We start from the raw sequence: 22,432 nt of genomic DNA on the forward strand, positions 1-22,432 counted from the left end.
CCTAAAAGATGATGCTGTAAAAGTGCTGCCCTCAATATGCCAGCAAATTTGGAAAACTCAGCAGTGGCCACGGAACGTGGAAAAGGTCAGTTTTCATTCCAATCCCAAAGAAAGGCAATGCCAAAGAATGTTCAAACTACTGCACAATTGCACTCATCTCATGCAAGCAAAGTAGTGCTCAAAATTCTCCAAGCCAGGCTTCAACAGAATGTGAACTGAGAACTTCCAGATATTCAAGCTGGATTTAGAAAAGACAGAGGAACCAGAGATCAAATTGCCAACATCCACTGGATCATAGAAAAAGCAAGAGAGTTCCAGAAAAACATCTACTTCTGCTTCATTGACTATGCCAAAACCTTTGACTATGTGGATCACAACAAACTGTGGAAAATGCTGAGATGGGAATATCAGACCACCTGACCTGCCTCCTAAGAAATCTGTATGCAGGTCAAAAAGTAACAGTTAGATCCAGACATGGAACAGTGGACTGGTTCTAAATTAGAAAAGGAGTACATCAAGGCTGTCTATTGTAACCCTGCTTATTTAACTTAAATGCTCAGTTCAGTTCAGTTCAGTCGCTCAGTTGTGTCCAACTCTTTGCGACCCCATGGACTGCAGCATGCCAGGCTTCCCTGTCCATCACCAACTCCTGGAGTTTATTCAAACTCATATCCATTGAGGCAGATGTATGCACAGTACATCATGAGGAATGCTGGGCTGAGTGAAGCGCAAGCTGGAATCAAGATTGCCAGGAGAAATACCAGTAACCTCAGATATGCAGATGACACCACTCTTATGGCAGAAAGCGAAGAACTAAAGAGCCTCTTGATGAAAGTGAAAGAGGAGAGTGAAAAAAGATGGCTTAAAAATTCAACATTCAAAAACCAAAGATCATGACATCTGGCCCCATCTTGATGGGAAATAGATGGGGAAACAATGGAAACAGTGACAGACTTTATTTTCTTGGGTTCCAAAATCACTGCAGATGGTGACTGCAGCCATGAAATTAAAAGACACTTGCTTCTTGGAAGAAAAGCTAAGACCAACCTAGTCAGGATATTAAAAAGCAGAGACAGCACTTTGCCAACAAAGGTCTGTATAGTCAAAGGTATGGTTTTTCCAATAGTCATGTATGGATGTGAGAGTTGGACCATAAAGAAAGCTAAGCATCAAAAAACTGATGCTTTTGAACTGTGGTGTTGGAGAAGACTCTTGAGAGTCCCTTGGACTAAAAGGAGATCAAACCAGTTAATCCTAAAGGAAATCAATCCTGAATATTCATTGGAAGACTGATGCTGAAGCTGAAGCTCCAATACTTTGACCATCTGATGTGAAGAACTGACTCATTGGAAAAGACCCCAATGCTGGGAAAGATTGAAGGCAAGAGGAGAAGGGGATGACAGAGGATGAGATGGCTGGATGGCATTATGGACTTGATGGACATGAATTTGAACAAGCTTCCAGAGTTGGTGATGGACAAGGAAGTCTGGCATATGCTACAGTCCATGAAGTCGCAAAAAGTAAGACACGACTGAGCAACTGAACTGAACTGAAATTAAGTCTTACCGTGCTAGTAACTCTCTGCTCTTCTCTTACAAATAGCCAAAGAAGGAGATTTCACGGTTTTGTCAAAATTAGCTTTTGTGACAGCAGAAGTCTTCAGAGGTACAGAGTGTTGAGTCAAGCATCCAGTACAACTAAATAAATATTTAACTATGATTGATGGCTACTTTTTCTAATTAATATTGCTTTGATACTGGTTCTTTTTGTTTTTAAAAAAAAAAATGTTCATTGGAGTTGAAGAGGATACGTTTTAAACTTCTAAATCCAGGACTTAAACATTCTCTTCTCCAGAAGAGAATTGAATGACTTGATCAATAGTAAGAAAAAGATTGTCCCACATGTCCTGTCTGATCATTAGCAGTGTCTAAAGCACTGGTGGTTTCCACCTCTGATGTTAGCCACACGAGGCTTAACCTCAGTCTTTTAAAATGCAAAGCCTTGTGCCAGCCATGCCAGTGGCCACTCTTGATTAAATTCTCTAAGTTGTGACTTCCCTGGTGGTCCAGCGGTTAAGACTGTGCTTCCAGTGCAGAGAATGTGGGTTCAGTCCCTGTCGGGGAACTAAGATCCCACATGCTACATGGCATGGCCAAAAAATTGAAATAAATAAAGGATACATTTTGATAGTCTCTCCAATTATATTTCACATGGTTTGACATATTGCTGTATTCCTCCTGTTGCTGTGAAACTCGCTCAGTCGTGTCGGATTCTTTGCAACTCCATGGACTGTATAGCCCACCAGGCTCCTGTCGATGTGATTCTCTAGGCAAGACTGCTGGAGTGGGTAGCCATTCCCTTCTCCAGGGGACCTTCCCAACCCAGGGATCGAACCCAGGTCTCCTGCATTGCAGGACAGATTCTTCACCACCTGAGCCACCGAGGAAGGTTCCAGAAGTTCTTTATAAACAAACCTGGAGAAAAACCTCCACATGTTTTCATTATTATGAGATTTTAGGGTAAAGTTCATTACTAGTTAGCCACAGGATTTCACCCAAGAAATTATGAACCAGTAAAAAGACTACAAACCAAGAGCTTCAGGAAAAGCCATATGTATGATATTCAGCACTCAGTGTAATATTCAGGAAGAATAAGAAACTCATAAATATTCTGTGCATAGATACATTTAATAAAAAAACACACACGTTCTTCCAGAGAATAATAGATGGTTAAATTTTATTAAGATAACAGGTCAGATGTAAAAACTGACCTCCAATTCCATCCTCCCCAAAAAGTTATAAATGATAAAATATATATTATTTTAAAATGCGAGGTAACATACTTCACAGAGTGAACTGAATGTGATTTCAAATGTTATCCCAGAGCAGTTTGACAAGTAGTGGCTTTTCAAAGTGACGTGTGTCTAATCAAATAAACAAAGTGATTTGTAATCATGACAAGGTGGACGAGCAATGGAAATACAGAAAGGAAGACGAGAAGGCAAAAACATAGACAGTGACAGGTGTTTGCGCAAGCACCCTGGAACATGGAAATAAATATTCTAATGTTCATCTTTCTATTCTGTCATAATAGAGGAGAATCATGGAAGACCGATCGCTCTAAGTAATGACTGAGTGAGTCAGATGCAGGCAAGCCATAGGCTGACTTGTAGGATTTTCTGATGAAAATTACAGAACTGGCTGTTCTAGGAAATTATAGTTCCATCACTGTCAAATAACGCAATCACAGAAAGATCTTAGGGATCATTAATGTAGTCTTTGAATATTCAAGGAAAAATGCCTTTGTCTGTTGTTATGATCAAGCCTTATTTAGATGATTTTCCCTAAATGTGAATAAACTTGTTTTTTCAGTCCTGATTTCTTTATGTAAATTGGCCATGATTATTACATCACCCATGTAGCAGAGCATTAGAAAAGTAATGGCAGAATTCACCTAAAATGTGCTGAACTGTAAGAGGAACACCATTATTCTGCTTTCTTCTTCACGTTAACATTGTCTCCAAGTGGAAAGAAAAAACACGTTTTCAGACTTCCTGTTGGTACTTTCTTGGGATTGATTCTTTTAACAGTATATCTGTTTAAAAAAAAAATGTATAAACAGCAGGTGGCTTACAGATAATAACATATTGAGAAGTGTCTTGAACGTGTGGAACAATAACAGCTGACCATCCAGTTACATCATAGCAAAATGCAACCAGTGAACTATGTTTAATAATGGTAAATGAGTAAAATTAGAATCTCCACTCACATCTAGTTTCTCACTTAGAAAATACTTATTTAGGATTTTTTTTCTCAGCCTTTCGTTGAAGACCAAAATGGAGCAGACTGGCATCTTGCCTTTAAATTATTGGTATTTTCACGTCTAAAAACAAAACTCACTTTAAATGATAAACTGCCCTTCCCAATTTTGTAATGTCTGAAATTTTGAATAATTACATGTGCATACATTTTCATATCAAGTTGAAGTATAAGCGAGAAAAATACTCTTTCATAGTATAGTAATATGTTTGAGGTTTGATATATATTTTCTAGCTTTATTTTCTGTAAAGTGTATTTAATTTTTTACAAATCAGTGATAAACTCCTAAAGAAGAAAGTCATATTGTTGGCACATATTTTTATTAGTTGGATTCATATGGAATGTTTTCAACATCATTTAACAATTAGGCAAACTTGCTGCCCCCTAAAGAACATTGCGAGAGACCTGGGTTTGATCCCTGATTTGGGAAGATCCCCTGGAGAAGGGAAAGGATACCCACTCCAGTATTCTGGCCTGGAGAATTCCATGGACTATATAGTCCATGGGGTCGCAAAGAGTCGGACAGGACTGAGAGATTTTCACTTTCAAAGAACATTGTGTAGAGATGGTTGTCAAACTTGGCTGCATGCACATTAAGATCATCTGGAGAGTTTTTAAAAATCTCAATGCCAAGGCTGCACCCCAGATCAATTACATCAGAATCCCTTGAGGTGAGATCCCAGCATGAGTAGTTTATACAACTTCCCTGTCAGTTCCAACATGTAACCAAGTTTGAGAATTACTGGTGTCGAGAACTCAGTTTCTAATTTTTCTTGTTAGGCCTTTGTTTCTTTCACCAGAAATTCTTTAAACCCATAATGGATAGCATTGTTTGCTCTCTCCTATATATCTTATTATATAATATTTTACAGTGGGTCATTGAATGGAGCTTTTTCTGGTAGAACTTTAGATAAAAGTTTTCCCAGTCCAAATCGAAAAGGCACCAAACTGTGGCTTCTGTACTGAACCTGGTGACTTTTCAACTTTACTCCTTTTATCATAAGAAAAATTTTTATCTCATCCAGGCATCCTATACAAGGGAAACGGGGAGAATCAGTTTATCTCCCAGCAGCCCCCCGTGGTGAGCAGTATCATGGGCAACGGAAGAAGGCGCAGCATCTCATGCCCGAGCTGCAACGGTCAAGCCGATGGTAATAAACTCTTGGCCCCGGTGGCGTTGGCGTGTGGGATCGACGGCAGTCTGTACGTGGGGGATTTCAACTATGTTCGGCGGATATTCCCTTCTGGAAATGTAACAAGCGTTTTAGAGCTAAGGTATGTCTCTCCTTATTTGGGGGTTTTGATCATAGTGAAACATGCTTTTATTTTAAAATAATGTTGCATATGGTGTTCTAATTTATTTACTTAAACATACCTTTCTAGTGTTTAAAATTCTCCTTAGAAAGCAGTGAAATGCTTGGTTCAAATTTGGAAAAGCCCAACACATGTATATTGTGCCATAAATGTATGAAAGAGTGTAAAATAACCTAGTATATAAAATCTCACTGATTCCAGTGAATTTTCTATACTCCAATAAGCTAGAACTATGGTTGAAATTAAAGCATAAAATATTTTCCTACAATATTAGGACATACAAGTAAACAAACTAAGCCTGTAACTTTCAACTGGAATATCAAATCTTCAAGTTGGGTTAACTCATTAACCATAATGCCAGTAGTTAAAGTAACAAATTGCTGCTTTTGCTTTGTTCATTTAAGCATGTTTATCAAAATCATTCTGTTCTATAAATTGTTTGATAAGCCTTGACCTACAAAATTCATTCCAGCGTTCTGCTTAAGTTAGCAATTTTCCATAAAATAATTAAAATCTCAGTATTCAGTTCCTTATATAGAAACCTTTTCTAACTATGCCTTTTTTCTCCACCTTTTTATCTGCTTCCACCAAGAAATAAAGATTTTAGACATAGGTAAGCATCTTGCTTAAAGGTTATTGTGTATTTTTGAATGTCCTTTGTATGTGTCAACTTGACTCTCTGACATTGTTTTCTAAGAACAGTTTATCATGAGAGAGGAAATTCAGCAGCAGAGAACATCCGAGGAATGAAAACTGCGCAAATGAACTATTATGGTACAGCATATTGCAAAGCCTATATTGTGCAGTATAATTTGAAAAATATTTTCGAGTTGGCTAACAGATTAAATTTTGTTGCAGAAAACCATTATAATGAGCATCTCTGTGTAACAAAAAGGAAACCTGTAAATTTCAGGTACTGACTGTAAGCCATATTGAACAGAACAACATTTGAAGCACAGTTGGGAGAGTTTGAGGAGCGTTCGGTTTGACCAAGAGCCAGGGCAGATCTGCATTATTGGGGCCCAAAGCTTATCAATAAGGGGCCTAAGTTAAAGAAAAAGAACCTAAAGATAGTTTACTTTGGCAAAATTTTTAAGACATAAGATTCTGTGAACATGCTGCCAGGGGCCCTTGGACTTGGAAGGAACTTGTACAAGTGGAGGAGCCCTAAAGGTTAAGCGTTACTGACTTCCTGGTAAATCCATTCCTGCTGTAGTTTAAACTGTGTGTTTCAGTTCAGTTCAGGTCAGTCACTCAGTCTGGTCCGACTCTTTGCAACCCCATGAATCACAGCATGCCAGGCCTCCCTGTCCATCACCAACTCCCAGAGTTCACTCAAACTCACGTCCATCTAGTCGGTGATGCCATCCAGCCATCTTATCCTCTGTCGCCCCCTCTCCTCCTGCCCCCAATCCCTCCCAGCCTCAAGGTCTTTTCCAATGAGTCAACTCTTCGCATGAGGTGGTCAAAATATTGGAGTTTCAGCTTTAGCATCAGTCCTTCCAATGAACCCCCAGGACTGATCTCCTTTAGGATGGACCGGCTGGATATCCTTGCAGTCCAAGAGACTCTCAAGAGTCTTCTCCGACAATACAGTTCAAAAGCATGAAATCTTCAGTGCTCAACTTTCTTCACAGTCCAACTCTCACGTCCATACGTGACCACAGAAAAAAACCATAGCCTTGACTAGATGGACTTTTGTTGGCAAAGTAATATCTCTGCTTTTGAGTATGCTGTCTAGGTTGGTCATAACTTTTCTTCCAAGGAATAAGTGTCTTTTAATTTCATGGCTTCAGTCACCATCTGCAGTGATTTTGGAGCCCAAAAATAGAAAGTCTGACACTGTTTCCACTGTTTCCCCATCTATTTGCCATGAAGTGATGGGACCGGATGCCATGATCTTCGTTTTCTGAATGTTGAGCTTTAAGCCAACTTTTTCACTCTCCTCTTTCACTTTCATCAAGAGGCTTTTTAGTTCCTCTTCACTTTCTGCCATAAGGGTGGTGTCATCTGCAAATCTGAGGTTATTGATATTTCTCCTGGCAATCTTGATTCCAGCTTGTGCTTCTTCCAGCCTAGCATTTCTCATGATGTACTCTGCATAGAAGTTAAATAAGCAGGGTGACAATATACGTCAAGGAGTATGACAGTAAGTACGTCAAGGAGTCTTGACGTACTCCTTTTCCTATTTGGAACCAGTTCGTTGTTCCATGTCCAGTTCTATCTGTTGCTTCCTGACCTGCATACAGATTTCTCAAGAGGCAGGTCAGGTGGTCTGGGATTCCCATCTCTTTCAGAATTTTCCACAGTTTATTGTGTTCCACACAGTCAAAGGCTTTGACATAGTCAATAAAGCAGAAATAGATGTTTTTCTGGAACTCTCTTGCTTTTTTGATGATCCAGTGGATGTTGGCAATTGAATCTCTGGTTCCTCTGCCTTTTCTAAAACCAGCTTGAACATCTGGAAGTTCACGGTTCATGTATTGCTGAAGCCTGGCTTGGAGAATTTTGAGTATTACTTTACTAGTGTGTGAGATGAGTGCAATTGTGAGGTAGTTTGAGCATTCTTTGGCATTGCCTTTCTTTGGGATTGGAATGAAAACACCTTTTCCAGTCCTGTGGCCACTGCTGAGTTTTCCAAATTTGCTGGCTTTAAACCGCATTTTAACTGTATATTTTCCTAAGTTGAGAAAATTAATAGATTTGAGTTTTAAGAAGTAGTATTTCCACTGACATTATTATGAAGGAAAAGACTTTCTTCAGAGCTCAGAATGAATGTCATTAAAGCAAATATATAGGCTCCAAAGTTTTCCAGATTCTATTTGCTCTGTACACTTAGCTGAGAAGGTACAGGACAAGCTTGTATAATGTATGGGCACTTTTAACTGAGAAGGTTTCCTCAGGACAGCAAAAAAAAAAGGGGGGGGGGATGGAATATGTTTGAAAGGAAAGCTAGCAAAAGGAAAAAAAGGCAAGGTATATTGGACATGCTCAATCTAGTTTGGCCATTAAAATAACTAATACAATGATACTGGATAGAAAAGTTAGTGATAGTTAGCGTGAAGTCCTTGAGATGAATAAATCCATGTGACTCAATTAAAACCTTTGTGTAGAGATTGACAACTAGGAAATAAAAAGCAAAGGTCAGCTGAAAGGTGTGTAGCTGTCACATATCCATACGACCCATAGCCACAGTCCCAAGGCCTTCACCTAAGCTCCCCTGTTGATCTTACCCTATCAACTAATAGCCTCGCCACATGCAGAAACTAGCATAGAATTTCTCCAGACTTCTGAGCATGAAAAGCTCTCTGCTGTTAGAAACCACAGCTGAATATCAAAATTGTTCTGGCCTGGTCTTTTTAGTAACTGTGGAGAAGAGAAGACAAGCTGGTGTGTATACCAACTAAATGCAGAAACGCTGGAGGCGATACAGCAAAAATGATCAAAACAGCCACCTTTTTAACAGGCTGAGCTGTTCCAGGCCAGGCACAGTGCCAGATACACAGTGTCTCACACCCACACAGCAGCCCTTCAAGGTTACACAGGAACTAAGAGAGGCTCAAGGAGGTTATGCCTCTTCCCCCGAGATATGTAACTAAGAAATGGGGAACAGAGATTTGAACCAGTCTGAAAAGCATGTTCTTTACACTAAACCACGTCAGTTCAGTTCAGTTCAGTTCAGTCGCTCAGTCACATCCTACTCTTTGCAGCCACGTGGACTCCAGCACGCCAGGCCCCCCGTCCATCACCAACTCCCGGAGTTTACTCAAATGCATGTCCATTGAATCAGTGATGCCATCCAACCATCTCACCCTCTGTCATCCCCTTCTCTTCCTGCCTTCAATCTTTCCCAGCATGAGGGTCTTTTCCAATGAATCAGTTCTACACATCAGGGGGCCAAAGTATTGGAGTTTCAGCTTCAACATTAGTCCTTTCAATGAATACTCAGGACTGGTCTCCTTTAGGATGGACTGGTTGGATCTCCTTGCAGTCAAAGAGACTCTCAAGAGTCTTCTCCAACACCACAGTTCAAAAGCATCAATTCTTCAGTGCTCAGCTTTCTTCACAGTCCAACTCTCACATCCATACATGACCACTGGAAAAACCATAGCCTTGACTAGACGGACCTTTGTTGGCAAAGTAATGTCTCTGCTTTTTAATATGCTGTAGGTTGGTCATAACTTTCCTTCCAAGAAGTAAGCATCTTTTAATTTCTTTACACTACACCACATAGTCAGTTTTCATCTGTCCAAGCAGCCAGGTTTCTATAGGCTAATTCCCTGAATTTATAAAAAGCTAGATTTATTTCACAATCATTTGATGAATTATGTAGAACTGTCATCTCTCTAGAAAAAAATCTGTGAGATTAGAGCTACATTATTAACAATACTTTGTACAGTGAACTCATTCTGTACTAGCACACGATGTTTGGCAGTGATACTCTTTGTAATCCCTCTCTCATGATCCTTCTCTGTACATTATTCCTGCTAAACATGGACTCTTGCATTTGCTTTATGTACCATCTGTGTAAAATACAATGGTTTAGGTTTTAAATTGATATCCATCTTTATTAAAACTGTGTTGACTGATCACTTACCATGTGCTGGGTTCTTGGACAGATTGTAGTATTGAGATAAAGTCCATGCTCTCAGAACTCACAATCCAGTACGGAGAACAAGATGTACCTGTAATAGACTAAATAACATCATCAGTGTCACTGTTTGACACCTAATCACATGGCTTGTATTTCAAGAGTAAACGTGTGGAGGCTTCTCTGGTGGCTCACGTGGTAAAGAATCTGCCTGCAACGTGGGAGACCAGGTTTGATCCCTGGGTCAGGAAAATCCCCTGGAGAAGGGAATGGCAAACCATTCCAGTGTTCTGGCCTAGAGAATTCCATGGACAGAGGAGCCTGACAGTCCATAGGGTCGCAAAGAGTCAGACACTACTAAGCGACTAACACTTTTTCACTTTCTGTGAAGGGAGAGATTACGGGAAATGGGAGTGTGTTTAAGAAAAGTTTCCTGGGAGGTTGATTTGATGCAGGTCTAAATGAAATCTGCTGACACAGAACAACCAGGAGAAAGGAGAGCAGTCAAAGAAAGAATATAGAACAAGTCAAGTTACTTGCTCCAAAGAGATGAGTGGGACATGTTCTAAGAGAAACCCAATCCAGTTCAAAGTTATGATAACATCAAAATGACCATGTTGGTAGTAATGAGAGATCAGTAGGAAGGCAGGTTAAGGTCAGAGTGCTCAGGGCCTTGATGGCTCTAAGGAGTTGCTCTCTGGTCCTGCAGAGTAGCAGACAGTGGGGAACCATGGTCTGATTTTGACCAAGACAGCAGCATCTCAGAGTGGCCTTTTAGGAAGATGAATCTGGTGTTAGTGTCCACAATGACTTGAAGATCAGTTAGGAAGCTGTTACGTGAAACCATGAGATGCTACCTGAAATAGTCTGAGGAGTCATGAAGGAATCAGCTGATGAGATAAAGGAAGGCAGAGAATGGACACAGTGTGTGAGTGATGAGAAAGAGAAAGATGTAGGAAAAATTAAAAAATAAGGCTTTTAAGTTCCCATCATCAAACGGATGATAATAATCCTTGACAAAAATTAGGGATTCATTTGCTTAGTAACTAATTCATCAAAATTGACTTAACAAAGCCAAGGTATTTCAGCTCATCAGAGCTTCTTCATTTAGCTTAAAAAATGAAAATTCTTTACAGATGCTTCTTCCTATTTACCTACCAATATCATCTTCCTTGTATCAGGTGATAGAATCCTACCTGGGCTTCCCTGGTGACCCAGCAGTAAAGAACCCGCCTGTCCATGCAGGAGACACGGGTTCAATCCCTGGGTCAGGAAGACCCCCTAGAGAAGGAAATGGCAACCCACTCCAGTATTCTTGCCTGGAGAATCCCACAGACGGAGGAGCCTGGCGGGTTGCAGTCCATGGAGTCACAAAGAGTCAGACACGACTTAGCAACTGAACAACAACAACAAAAGGATCCCACCTGGCTTTCTCCTTAGTCCCACTTTCCTGGCTAGCACCAAAGTCATGAAAGACTTAGGGATAGGTGGTAGAAAGAAGAAGAAAAATATGTCTAAATATATAAAGATGAACAGGGAAGTCAGTTGTTAATGACGAAGTAAAGTAGAAAAATGAATGTTTCTTCTCCTCTTCCTATGCTTCATAGCATATCAACAGTCTCATTAATTGGACTGATGGGGGAAATAATAAATATATTGACTAATAAAATAAATATAAAAGCGTTCCTAATATTTCCAAATTCAGAGTATTCTGTCATACCAAACATATTAATTATTTGTCAGGATATTGTATCAAATCAAATTGTCTAGCTATACTTGAATTGATATAAATACTACCCAACATATTAAATTTTTACATAAATGAGAGCTTCTAAAATGCTTAGAAAATAAGTTTTTTTATATATGTTCAACATTTCCCCCTGTGATGTTCCTAGTATGTTTGCCAACAAACCCCCCTTGTAGGTAGTAAATGTTAGATCATTCCTGATCCAATTCTTTAAAATTCCAAAACAAAGGAAACTAACTTCATTAACTAATACCAACCAAGGGGCATTTAAGCATGTAATTCTAAAAATCAACTTTGTGAATTTTATATTACCAATTAAAAGATCAAAGAACTGTCAATCACAGGTCTGTGAAATTGAACAGATTAAAGTTTAGATAGAAAACTCTAAAAATTTGATTCAGTGCTTGTCATTGACTTAATAGTTAAAAATTAAGCAAGCCCAAAAATATCACATCCCAAATCCAAAGCCTTGCTTGCAATAATATAAACAATCTTTTGTTAGCCAGAAAATCATAGTTTTATACATTAATATAATTTATACACCTTCAGAAACACTCTGTATTCCAAGGGCGGTGGTACAGTTTCCAACTGAAAAGCTTTATACGTGTTAATAATATCTGTCTGTAGCTTGAGCTTCCCTGGTAGCTCAGATGGTAAAGAATCTGCCTGCAATGCAGGAGACCCAGGTTCGATCCTTGGGTCGGGAAGATCTCCTAGAGAAGGGAATGGCTATCCACACCAGTATTGTTGGCTGGAGAATCCCATGGACAGAGGAACCTGGCAGGCCCATGGGGGTTGCAAAAGAGGCAGACACAATGTTAGTTGAATGAGCGACTAACATTCTACATATAGCTTGTCCTTTGCAAATATTTCTCTAGTCTAAGAAGGCTGAATTATGATAAATGAGGAAACCTAGTCTGCATTTACCACTGGATCTGTCTAAATCTATAATCTAATTGAGTAAGATGTAGAGAAGACAACTTGGATCTAGACAATTCAGGGAAAGTTAAGAGTCCAGGCACAGTATAGTATAGCATAGGTTCTTAACTTGATCTCAGCTTCTTTGGTTTTGATGCTGTTGGTCAAAGTCTCAATGTTATCATAAACCTTTCTGAAATAAAAATCTCAGTTGGTCACCCAAGAATGCTATTGTATATAATTCTGCTGAACAGAGATTCCCCCAAACTGTGCACTTGGTAAATTTCCTGCACCCTAGTTACCAGCATCTGACAGTTGGCAGTCATCATAGCCTCACATTTTCACAGGAGATACATCACTGATGTAAAAGCTCATCACCCATTTGTACCACCACCCCAGCCTCTCCAGTGCTTTGGCTTTGCAGGAACTTGGAAGGGCAAGAACCAACACCCCCCTTCAGAAAACTCTTTGCTTCAATCAGGTGTCCCTGAATCCCAAACACATCCCACACGCTACTCAGAGCTTCTTGCCACCAGCCTGTCAACTGAAAATTTCCACACACACTTTTTTTTTCTTTGAGGGTTTCAGTACAGATCCCCCCTTTTTTTTCATTTAAGGGAAACTGGGTCCCAAGAAGCAGCTCTAATTTGCCATGGCAGGCTGCGCTGTAGGGACAGGAGCTCGCTCTCATTTCCTGCTGTTTTGTGGGTAATATTTCCAGAGGCGAACGCTCCTCTCCAGGGCTGCATACGCCTCCACATTTGTTCTTCTGGACAATAGACTTCTGTGCAAAATTAGAGCCTTCACTTGATGGACATTTTTAAAGCCACTGGCAGATAGTGCTTGATTTAGAAATCTCTGTGTCTTCAAGGAAAGAGATGCTTCAGGACAGAAAATATAAAGCATCACTTTGGACCTCGTCTTTTTACCATTCCACTAGAATAAAAGTGATGCCAACAGATGCAAAGCTTATGACCTGAATGTCTATTATTTTTGGACCAAGAAAACTCATGCCCTATAGCTAAAGAGTATACCGTTGCTATTCAAGCAGGCATCTCAGAAATCTATTGTTTTCTTCTCAAAATGAGGGGCATCATGAAAAGTGTGCATTCTTCATTTACCTTTAGCATCATTCCATTAGAAACCATTCAGACTGGATATTTTAAGAAGGATCTGCGTTGTTTTGGTAGTTTTGACATTACAGAATAATAGCAGGACTAAAGAAACATATTGAACCTATTCAACTTTAGAGAATTCTTTTTTCCTGATTTACATGTTCAGAAGGCAAGTTATAGTTTCGTTAACAATAATTATTACACTTCTACACGGGTTAAGTCACAAGGCCAAAGACAGTGCAGTGTACAAGGAGACAGGACACAAGTCAATATTAAGAACAGCTAATGCGTATTGAGTATGTACTGTGTGGTCAGCGCTGTGGTCAGGATTTTACTTGTACTAGTTCATGTCACCCTCTCAACTGTCTATGAAATCTGCATTGTTTTCACGTTTACAGATAAGGAAGCTGAGGCAAAGTTAGCTGGCTTGCTCAAGGTCACATAGTTTAGTGATGAAGCTGATGTTCAAACACAGGCAACGTGGCCCAGAGGTTATGCTCATATATATATACAGCTGGCAGGAACATAAAATGTGTGTGTATATGTTTACAACCAACTGTATCATAATTAGTGTATAATCAGGGAGATAGGAAAGACTAGAGAATCTTTCCAATGTCCTGCCTTCCAAAATAGACCCAGTTTGATTGAGTTACGACTGTGTCACAGCTGTGTATATATGTATCTGGAAGAGCAACTTTGCCAATACCAGACTGATTATTGGAGGGAAAAAAAAAACCTCTACAAAATTTTTCTGAATATTATAATGATATGTAACTTTTCACCTCAGTACAAAGTAATAAACTACCACATTAAGGAACACAGTATGTCTTAGTGCATTTAAGATTTCAGGCATCAGGACTTCTCTGGAGGTGGTTAAGACTCTGAGCTCCCAAAGCAGTGGGCAATGGTTCAATCCCTGGTTGAGGAACTAGGATCCTACATGCCACAAAAAGAAAAAAAATTTTTGTTTTTCATTTTTGAAGCCAGGTGTTTTTGGTTTGATTGCAAGAGAAAACCGGAGATTTCCCTACAATGAGATGCAAGTAGAATCACTAGAATGTTATACTTCACTGGAGAGTTTGTTAGTGACCCCCTTCCCCTGGAATAACCCTCAAGCCCATCACTCAAGGGGTGTATATTAATGGCTTTGCATTGAACCAACAATATTTCGAGAGCTTGCTTCTTTGTTTAGGTTGGAAGCATATCGCCTTCTAAAGGTAATTACTTTTAAGATGGCTGTTAAATAAATTGTTACATCCTCAACAACAGACAAGGGAAAGAGTCATGTCAGAGATTGGCACCAGTTCTTTTAAATCGTTGTTTACAGTGCTGTTCATTTTCTAGTCATTGATGAGGAGTCTCAGTTTATAATTAGTTTCTCATCACCTGTTTTATTTTGCTTTTAATTTCTGTGTTTTAGGAGTAACTTTTTTGTGTGATGTTTCTGTATGATCTTTTCTTACAGCAGCAACCCAGCTCATAGGTACTACCTTGCAACTGATCCAGTCACGGGAGATTTGTATGTTTCTGACACTAACACCCGCAGGATCTATCGCCCAAAGTCACTTACGGGTGCAAAAGACTTGACTAAGAATGCCGAAGTGGTGGCGGGAACAGGGGAACAGTGCCTTCCTTTCGATGAAGCCAGATGTGGGGATGGCGGGAAGGCTGTGGAAGCAACACTGATGAGTCCCAAAGGTACCGGCCGGCACTTACCAATTGGAGGATTTCTTTCCATTAAAAAATTAAAAGGTGGAAAATCCAGTTAGTGCCTGATTGTGTTTAATGCTGAGCTAACATTTTCCTCTCAACTGTGTTCTGGAAAGCCGTTTCACATCTAGTGTTTTGAAAAGCCATTTAGTGTGAAACGGCTAAAATCTTAAAACCTACAGTTGATTTTACGTGCTTGGCATTTTTTATTATCATACCATTTTTTTCAACTTGTCAAGGAATCAAGCAACTACTCAGTATCATTCAGGTCACATCCTTTTCAGCTTCAGGGAAGTGTCCACATTCTTTCATTGTCCTGGAATTTCTTTGTCGTGAATGAGTCCCAGGCCTCTCTAAGAACCATCACTAAGTGACCCTATTAGCCGTCACCCAGTTTGGAGCTACTAAACTTTTGTTTCTATGCCATGGGAAAAAAATGCTTGCTGTGATGAATTTCTGGAGGTAACAGGGGCTAAAAATTCTATGTGACAGAAGCCTCTAGCTTTTAAACCAGTCAGAACTGACTCCTTCATGTATTATGCCATTCATTACAGTGTTTTTCGATTTGAGCCTTTTTTTTTTCATTATAGCTAGAGACTGTTATGTGAACACGGACTAGAAAAAAGTATTTGTTGTGCTGAATTATTCATCCTAGCAGATTTCATTGTAACAAGGTCAACAAAACACTAACCTTGGCTTAGATCTATTTTTGTTAGAATAGAGTTACTCTAAGTTCAGCATAACAGAATTTGACCTGTTTCTATAATTTATAGACAGCAACACTATACGGTGTTTATATTTTAAACACACGTACTACCCATATGATCCACATGCTAAGTACAGATTCTTACAAATTTGGGTTCTTTATTACATTTTACATTGATTTGTAATGTTAAAAAATGCCTGTGTTGGATTTTTTTCTAATGTGTTGGCAATCTGCAATCTTACCTCCTGTCTACTGCCCATGTTATTGATGTTAAATGTTGAGTTTAACGATGACTGTGAGCATTTAATTAAATCATTTTTGAAAGGTTGCTAACAGGTACTCTCTTGGATACAGGAATGGCAATCGATAAAAATGGGTTAATCTACTTTGTTGATGGAACAATGATCCGAAAAGTTGATCAGAATGGAATCATATCAACTCTCCTGGGCTCTAATGATCTGACCTCAGCCAGACCTTTAACCTGTGACACTAGCATGCACATCAGCCAGGTAGTGAAGACATTGCCCCAAAGTGTCTGTTTTTCTTCTGCGTGACTTGATTTACAGTGTCTGTAAACTGTGACAACACCATCTTACACCACGCGTGTCATGGCGGCAGTCCTTGTGATAAAGTTCCTCCATTGATATATGTCTCCGGAGCTAATACAAAGTTATTTTCTTCTCCAGTTCTGCATTTGAAGAATTCAGTGAAATACAGGACAGTTATCACTAAGAAATGCTAATCATTTGTAATAAAATACCATTAAAGCAGCAGCATGCAGATATTCCAAGAAGAACAAAACTGCTTAAATCTCTAAGCTTGTAAATGCACAAGGTCCTTAAGTAGTAGAGAGAACCCCCCCTAAGATCAGTCCTCAGGGACTTCTGTTTAGAATTAGAAACTTTACTATTGGCCTGATTGAAAACACTAATGTATTCATAACCTAGAAAGCCCCAGCATTTGGTGATTGTTACTGCTGAAAGGAACTGTATTCATATCACACTGATATCTATTTACTCACTACTTAGAGGTTCATTTGCTACTTAGCTATAATCTGTAAAATCTTTCAGTGAGCTGCATTTTTAAATAAAATTCATTTCTTCCATGTGTCTCCACTCCAAACGTTTACATTTATCTCACTGTATATGTTTTAAAAACAATTTTAAAACAGTTTATCAAATTAACGGTCGTTTCCCTAAATGGTCTAATTGACTCTCCTGGCAAATAACCCGCAGCTCAGCAACCGGCTAACCAGACTGTTTCTTCTTTTTTTTAACTCAGGTACGCCTGGAATGGCCCACTGACCTAGCCATTAACCCAATGGACAACTCCGTGTACGTGCTGGATAATAATGTCGTCTTACAGATCACTGAGAACAGGCAGGTGCGCATCGCCGCCGGGCGGCCCATGCATTGCCAGGTGCCGGGGGTGGAGTATTCCGCGGGCAAGCATGCAGTGCAGACGACCCTGGAGTCCGCCACTGCCATTGCTGTGTCCTACAGCGGGGTCCTGTACATCACCGAAACCGACGAGAAGAAAATTAACCGGATTCGGCAAGTCACCACCGATGGGGAGATCTCCCTGGTCGCCGGGATACCGTCAGAGTGTGACTGCAAAAATGATGCCAACTGTGACTGCTACCAGAGCGGAGATGGCTACGCCAAAGATGCCAAACTGAGCGCCCCATCCTCCCTTGCTGCCTCCCCGGATGGGACCCTGTACATCGCAGACCTGGGGAACATTCGGATCCGGGCGGTGTCAAAGAACAAGCCTTTACTTAACTCTATGAACTTCTATGAGGTTGCCTCTCCGACTGATCAAGAGCTCTACATCTTTGACATCAACGGCACTCACCAGTATACTGTCAGCTTAGTCACCGGCGATTACCTGTACAACTTCAGCTACAGCAACGACAATGACGTTACCGCTGTGACCGACAGTAACGGCAACACCCTTAGGATTCGACGGGACCCAAATCGCATGCCAGTCCGAGTGGTGTCTCCAGACAACCAAGTGATATGGTTGACCATAGGGACAAATGGATGTCTGAAAAGCATGACCGCTCAAGGACTGGAACTGGTTTTGTTTACTTACCATGGCAACAGTGGCCTTTTAGCCACTAAAAGCGACGAAACCGGATGGACAACATTTTTTGAGTAAGTATATCAAAATTCTACTCTGATTATAAAATATTGTATACAATAATGTAAGATAATAACAGTATGATCCTTTTTCTGCCTTTTTTTGGGGGGGTTTTATTGAAGTATAGTTGGTTTACAATGTGTGTTTCCGAGCAAAGTGATTCAGTTGTGTGTGTATATATATATTATACACACATATATTCCTTTTCAGATTCTTTTCCATTATAGGTTATTACAAGATACTGAATATACTTCCATGTACTATACAGTAGGTCCCTGTTTATCTGTTTTATATATAATAGTATCTATCAGTTCAATCAGTTCAGTCACTTAGTCGTGTCCAGCTCTTTGTGACCCCATGAATCACAGCACGCCAGGCCTCCCTGTCCATCACCATCTCCTGGAGTTCACTCAGACTCACGTCCATCGAGTCAGTGATGCCATCCAGCTGTCTCATCCTCTGTTGTCCCCTTGTCCTTCTGCCCCCAATGCCTCCCAGCATCAAAGTCTTTTCCAATGAGTCAACTCTTCGCATGAGGTGGCCAAAGTACTGGAGCTTCAGCTTTAGCATCATTCCTTCCGAAGAAATCCCAGGGTTGATCTCCTTCAGAATGGACTGATTGGATCTCCTTGCAGTCCAAGGGACCCTCAAGAGTCTCCTCCGACACCATAGTTCAAAAGCATCAATTCTTTGGCGCTCAGCCTTCTTCACAGTCCAACTCTCACATCCATACATGACCACAGGAAAAACCATAGCGTTGACTAGATGGACCTTAGTCGGCAAAGTGATGTCTCTGCTTTTGAATATGCTATCTAGGTTGGTCATAACTTTCCTTCCAAGGAGTAAGCGTCTTTTAATTTCATGGCTGCAGTCACCATCTGCAGTGATTTTGGAGCCCAAAAATAGAAAGTCTGACACTGTTTCCTCTGTTCCCCCATCTATTTGCGATGAAGTGATGGCACCAGATGCCATGATCTTGGTTTTCTGAATGTTGAGCTTTAAGCCAACTTTTTCACTCTCCACTTTCACTTTCATCAAGAGGCTCTTTAGTTCCTCTTCACTTTCTGCCATAAGGGTGGTGTCATCTGCATATCTGAGGTTATTGATATTTCTCCCGGCAATCTTGATTCCAGCTTGTGTTTCTTCCAGCCCAGCGTTTCTCATGATGTATTCTGCATAGAAGTTAAACAGGGTGACAATATACAGCTTTGACGTACTCTTTTTCCTATTTGGAACCAGTTCGTTGTTACATGTCCAGTTCTAACTGTTGCTTCCTGACCTGCATACAGATTTCTCAAGAGGCAGGTCAGGTGGTCTGGGATTCCCATCTCTTTCAGAATTTTCCACAGTTTATTGTGATCCACACAGTCAAAGGCTTTGGCATAGTCAATAAAGCAGAAATAGATGTTTTTCTGGAACTCTCTTGCTTTTTCCATGATCCAGCAGATGCTGATAATTTGATCTCTGGTTCCTCTGTCTTTTCTAAAACCAGCTTGAACATCAGGAAGTTCATGGTTCACATATTGTTGAAGCCTGGCTTGGAGAATTTTGAGCATTACTTTACTAGCATGTGAGATGAGTGCAATTGTGCGGTAGTTTGAGCATTCTTTGGCATTGCCTGTCTTTGGGACTGGAATGTAAACTGACCTTTTCCAGTCCTGTGGCCACTGCTGTTTTCCAAATTTGCTGGCATATTGAGTGTAGCACTTTCATAGCATCATCTTTCAGGATTTGAAATAGCTCCACTGGAATTCCATCACCTACACTAGCTTTGTTCGTAGTGATGCTTTCTAAGGCCCACTTGACTTCACATTCCAGGATGTCTGGCTCTAGATGAGTAATCACACTATCATGATTATCCGGGTCGTGAAGATCTTTTTTGTACAGTTCTTCTGTGTATTCTTGCCAACTCTTCTTAGTATCTTCTGCTTCTGTTAGGTCCATACCATTTCTGTCCTTTATCATAGTATGTCCTTTATTTACAGTATGTATAATAATAGTATAATCTTAAGGGCAAGTGAGATCCAGGTTTTGGGGGGACCTGAAACTTCTGTAAGTTGGGGATCCCTTTTTCTGGAGAAGGAAGACAAAATTAGGGCCAGGGCCTTGGAAGGGACCCAGGCAAGTGGGGAGCCCTTAAGCTTAAGTTTCATGACCATCAAGGTCAGTCTACCTCTGGTTAAAGATTAATATTTTGCTTCATGTAGACCTAATATTATATTAGCAGCAAACTTCCATGGAAACATACTGCAGTCTTGGTTTTAGGCATAAACTTTTGGGGTTTATACTTACCCATGTGCTAAAGCTGGCTATGTTAGCTGTCACTGAAGGAAAACTGTTGTTTTTTTTTTCCAAACTTTTAACTTTTCATTTTGTGTTGAGTAAGGGCTTACTTGATAGCTCAGTTGGTAAAGAATCCACCTGCAATGCAGGAGATTCCCAGTTCAGTTCCTGAGCCAGGAAGATCTGCTAGAGCAGGGATAGGCTACCCACTTCAGTATTCCTGGGCTTCCCTTGTGGCTCAGCTAGTGAAGAATCCGCCTGCAATGCAGGAGACCTGGGTTCGATCCCTGGGTTGAGAAGATCCCCTGGAGAAGGGAAAGGCTACCCACTCAGTATTCTGGCCTAGAGAATTTCATGGACTATAGTCCATGCTGTCACAAAGAGTCTGACACAACTGAGCAACTTTCACTCCCTCATAGCTGGTTAACAATGTTGTGGGAGTTTCAAGTGAACAGCAAAAGGACTCAGCCATGCATATACACATATCCATGCATGCATGCTAAGTCGCTTCAGCTGTGTCTAACTCTTTGCGACCCAATGGATTGTAGCCCACCAGGCTCATCCATTCTCCCCCAAACTGCCCTCCCATCCAGGCTGGCACATAACATTGAGCAGAGTTCCATGTGCTTATACAGTAGGTCTTTGTTGGTTATCCATTTTGAATGTAGCAGTGTGTACATGACCTTCCCAAACTCCCCTGAAGGGAAACTTTAAAAACATTTACAATGAACTTGGCTGATTCCATCAGTACCACATAAAGAAAGGCTTAACTTTTTTTTTTTAACTTTTTATTCTGTATTGAGCTATAGCCAGTTAACATTGTTGTGATAGTACCTGGTGAACAGCAGAGGGATTCAGCTATACGTATACATGTATCCATTCTCCCCTAAACACCCCTTCCATTCAGACTGAGACAGGCTGAACTTCTTATAATTGGTTATTGGAGAATCTGAACTCCACTTGAAAGAACCTTACCACTAAATGCAAATCAGAAATAGCTGGTCATTCTGGAAGCATATGAAAAAGTAAAAGGAGCATCCAGCCAGGCTATTCTACTAAATTTGTGGAAGAATGGCCCAGCCAGTGTACTCTAAGAACAGTCACATTTCATGGACTGTGTAAAATCACTTTCCATTACTTGTTCATTCCACTGACATTGCACAAAGCATAAGGGGAAATTAGACGTGCAGAGATGGCATGTTGACAAATGCAAAATAGTCCTGGAAATGAATACCGAGATCCTTAGTATGACTTCTACAATGAAATGCTGGAGCAAATGTACTTTCTGTAGGAACACACCTCTAAAATTATAATAAAAGTCAGTAGAAAAAAATGACCCAATATACAAATATTTTCCATGCAACTTTTCTGGAATAGAACCTGCACATTTAGGCTTAGTTCTCCTGTAGCTTGGATCACTTTTCTTTTTTGACAGATTCCCTTTTAATAAAATGAATGTTCCCCAGCAGCCTGATTTTGTCAGAGGAACAAACCTTTTCAATTGAATTACATTAAAATTCTGTTCTTAACATTCCTTTTGCTCATTTTGGGATCGCAATAGGAAAGGAATAAATTGGAAGTTAATGGCAAGCACTTCCTTTGCACCATTTTCAAAGAGATAGCAGGCTATATTGCCAAAGAGACGACAGAAGAGTACAGCAAAAGTGCCCCCATCTGATGAGGCTGGGCGGGAGAGCTGCTCTGATGATAAGATCTTCAGGAAATGATGGCGTCATTGGTAGGGTTTCGGTTTAGTTAAAAGCAGGGGGGAAAATAGAGAAATAAGTTTTTAGTACAGTCTAGGACTCAACCTCTGCTCTGTGGGCCATTTTTGAATGTGTTCTTATTTGTTCCTGGGAATTGACAATGCAGAGAAGTTCGTCACGTGGGTTATTACTGATTGAACTTCTGCAACACATGTACGGGCTCACTAATGACCTAGGATGAGAAATGGGTATACTCCATTTGTGGAGTTGTTGTGGGATAGGATAAATAGATTTGGAGGGACTTCCTTGGTAGTCCAGTTGTTAAGACTGCAGACTTCCAGTGTAGGGGGTGTGTGCGTTCGATCACCAGTAAGGAAACTAG

General features: G+C 40.3%; 1 protein-coding gene across 1 annotated transcript in view; it reads left to right on the top strand.

Moving 5' to 3' along the window:
• Positions 1-22,432, top strand: part of TENM3 (teneurin transmembrane protein 3) — a 185,766-nt gene that overhangs the window by 120,199 nt on the left and 43,135 nt on the right. The window contains exons 17-21 of the mRNA XM_040242877.1: positions 4,844-5,093; positions 5,725-5,745; positions 14,969-15,201; positions 16,274-16,428; positions 17,201-18,075. Of these exons, the coding sequence (XP_040098811.1) occupies positions 4,844-5,093; positions 5,725-5,745; positions 14,969-15,201; positions 16,274-16,428; positions 17,201-18,075 (1,534 nt within the window). The remainder of the gene's footprint in view (positions 1-4,843; positions 5,094-5,724; positions 5,746-14,968; positions 15,202-16,273; positions 16,429-17,200; positions 18,076-22,432) is intronic.

Source organism: Oryx dammah, unplaced genomic scaffold, assembly GCF_014754425.2.
Source record: "Oryx dammah isolate SB20612 unplaced genomic scaffold, SCBI_Odam_1.1 HiC_scaffold_7, whole genome shotgun sequence".
Classification (NCBI taxonomy): domain Eukaryota; kingdom Metazoa; phylum Chordata; class Mammalia; order Artiodactyla; family Bovidae; genus Oryx; species Oryx dammah.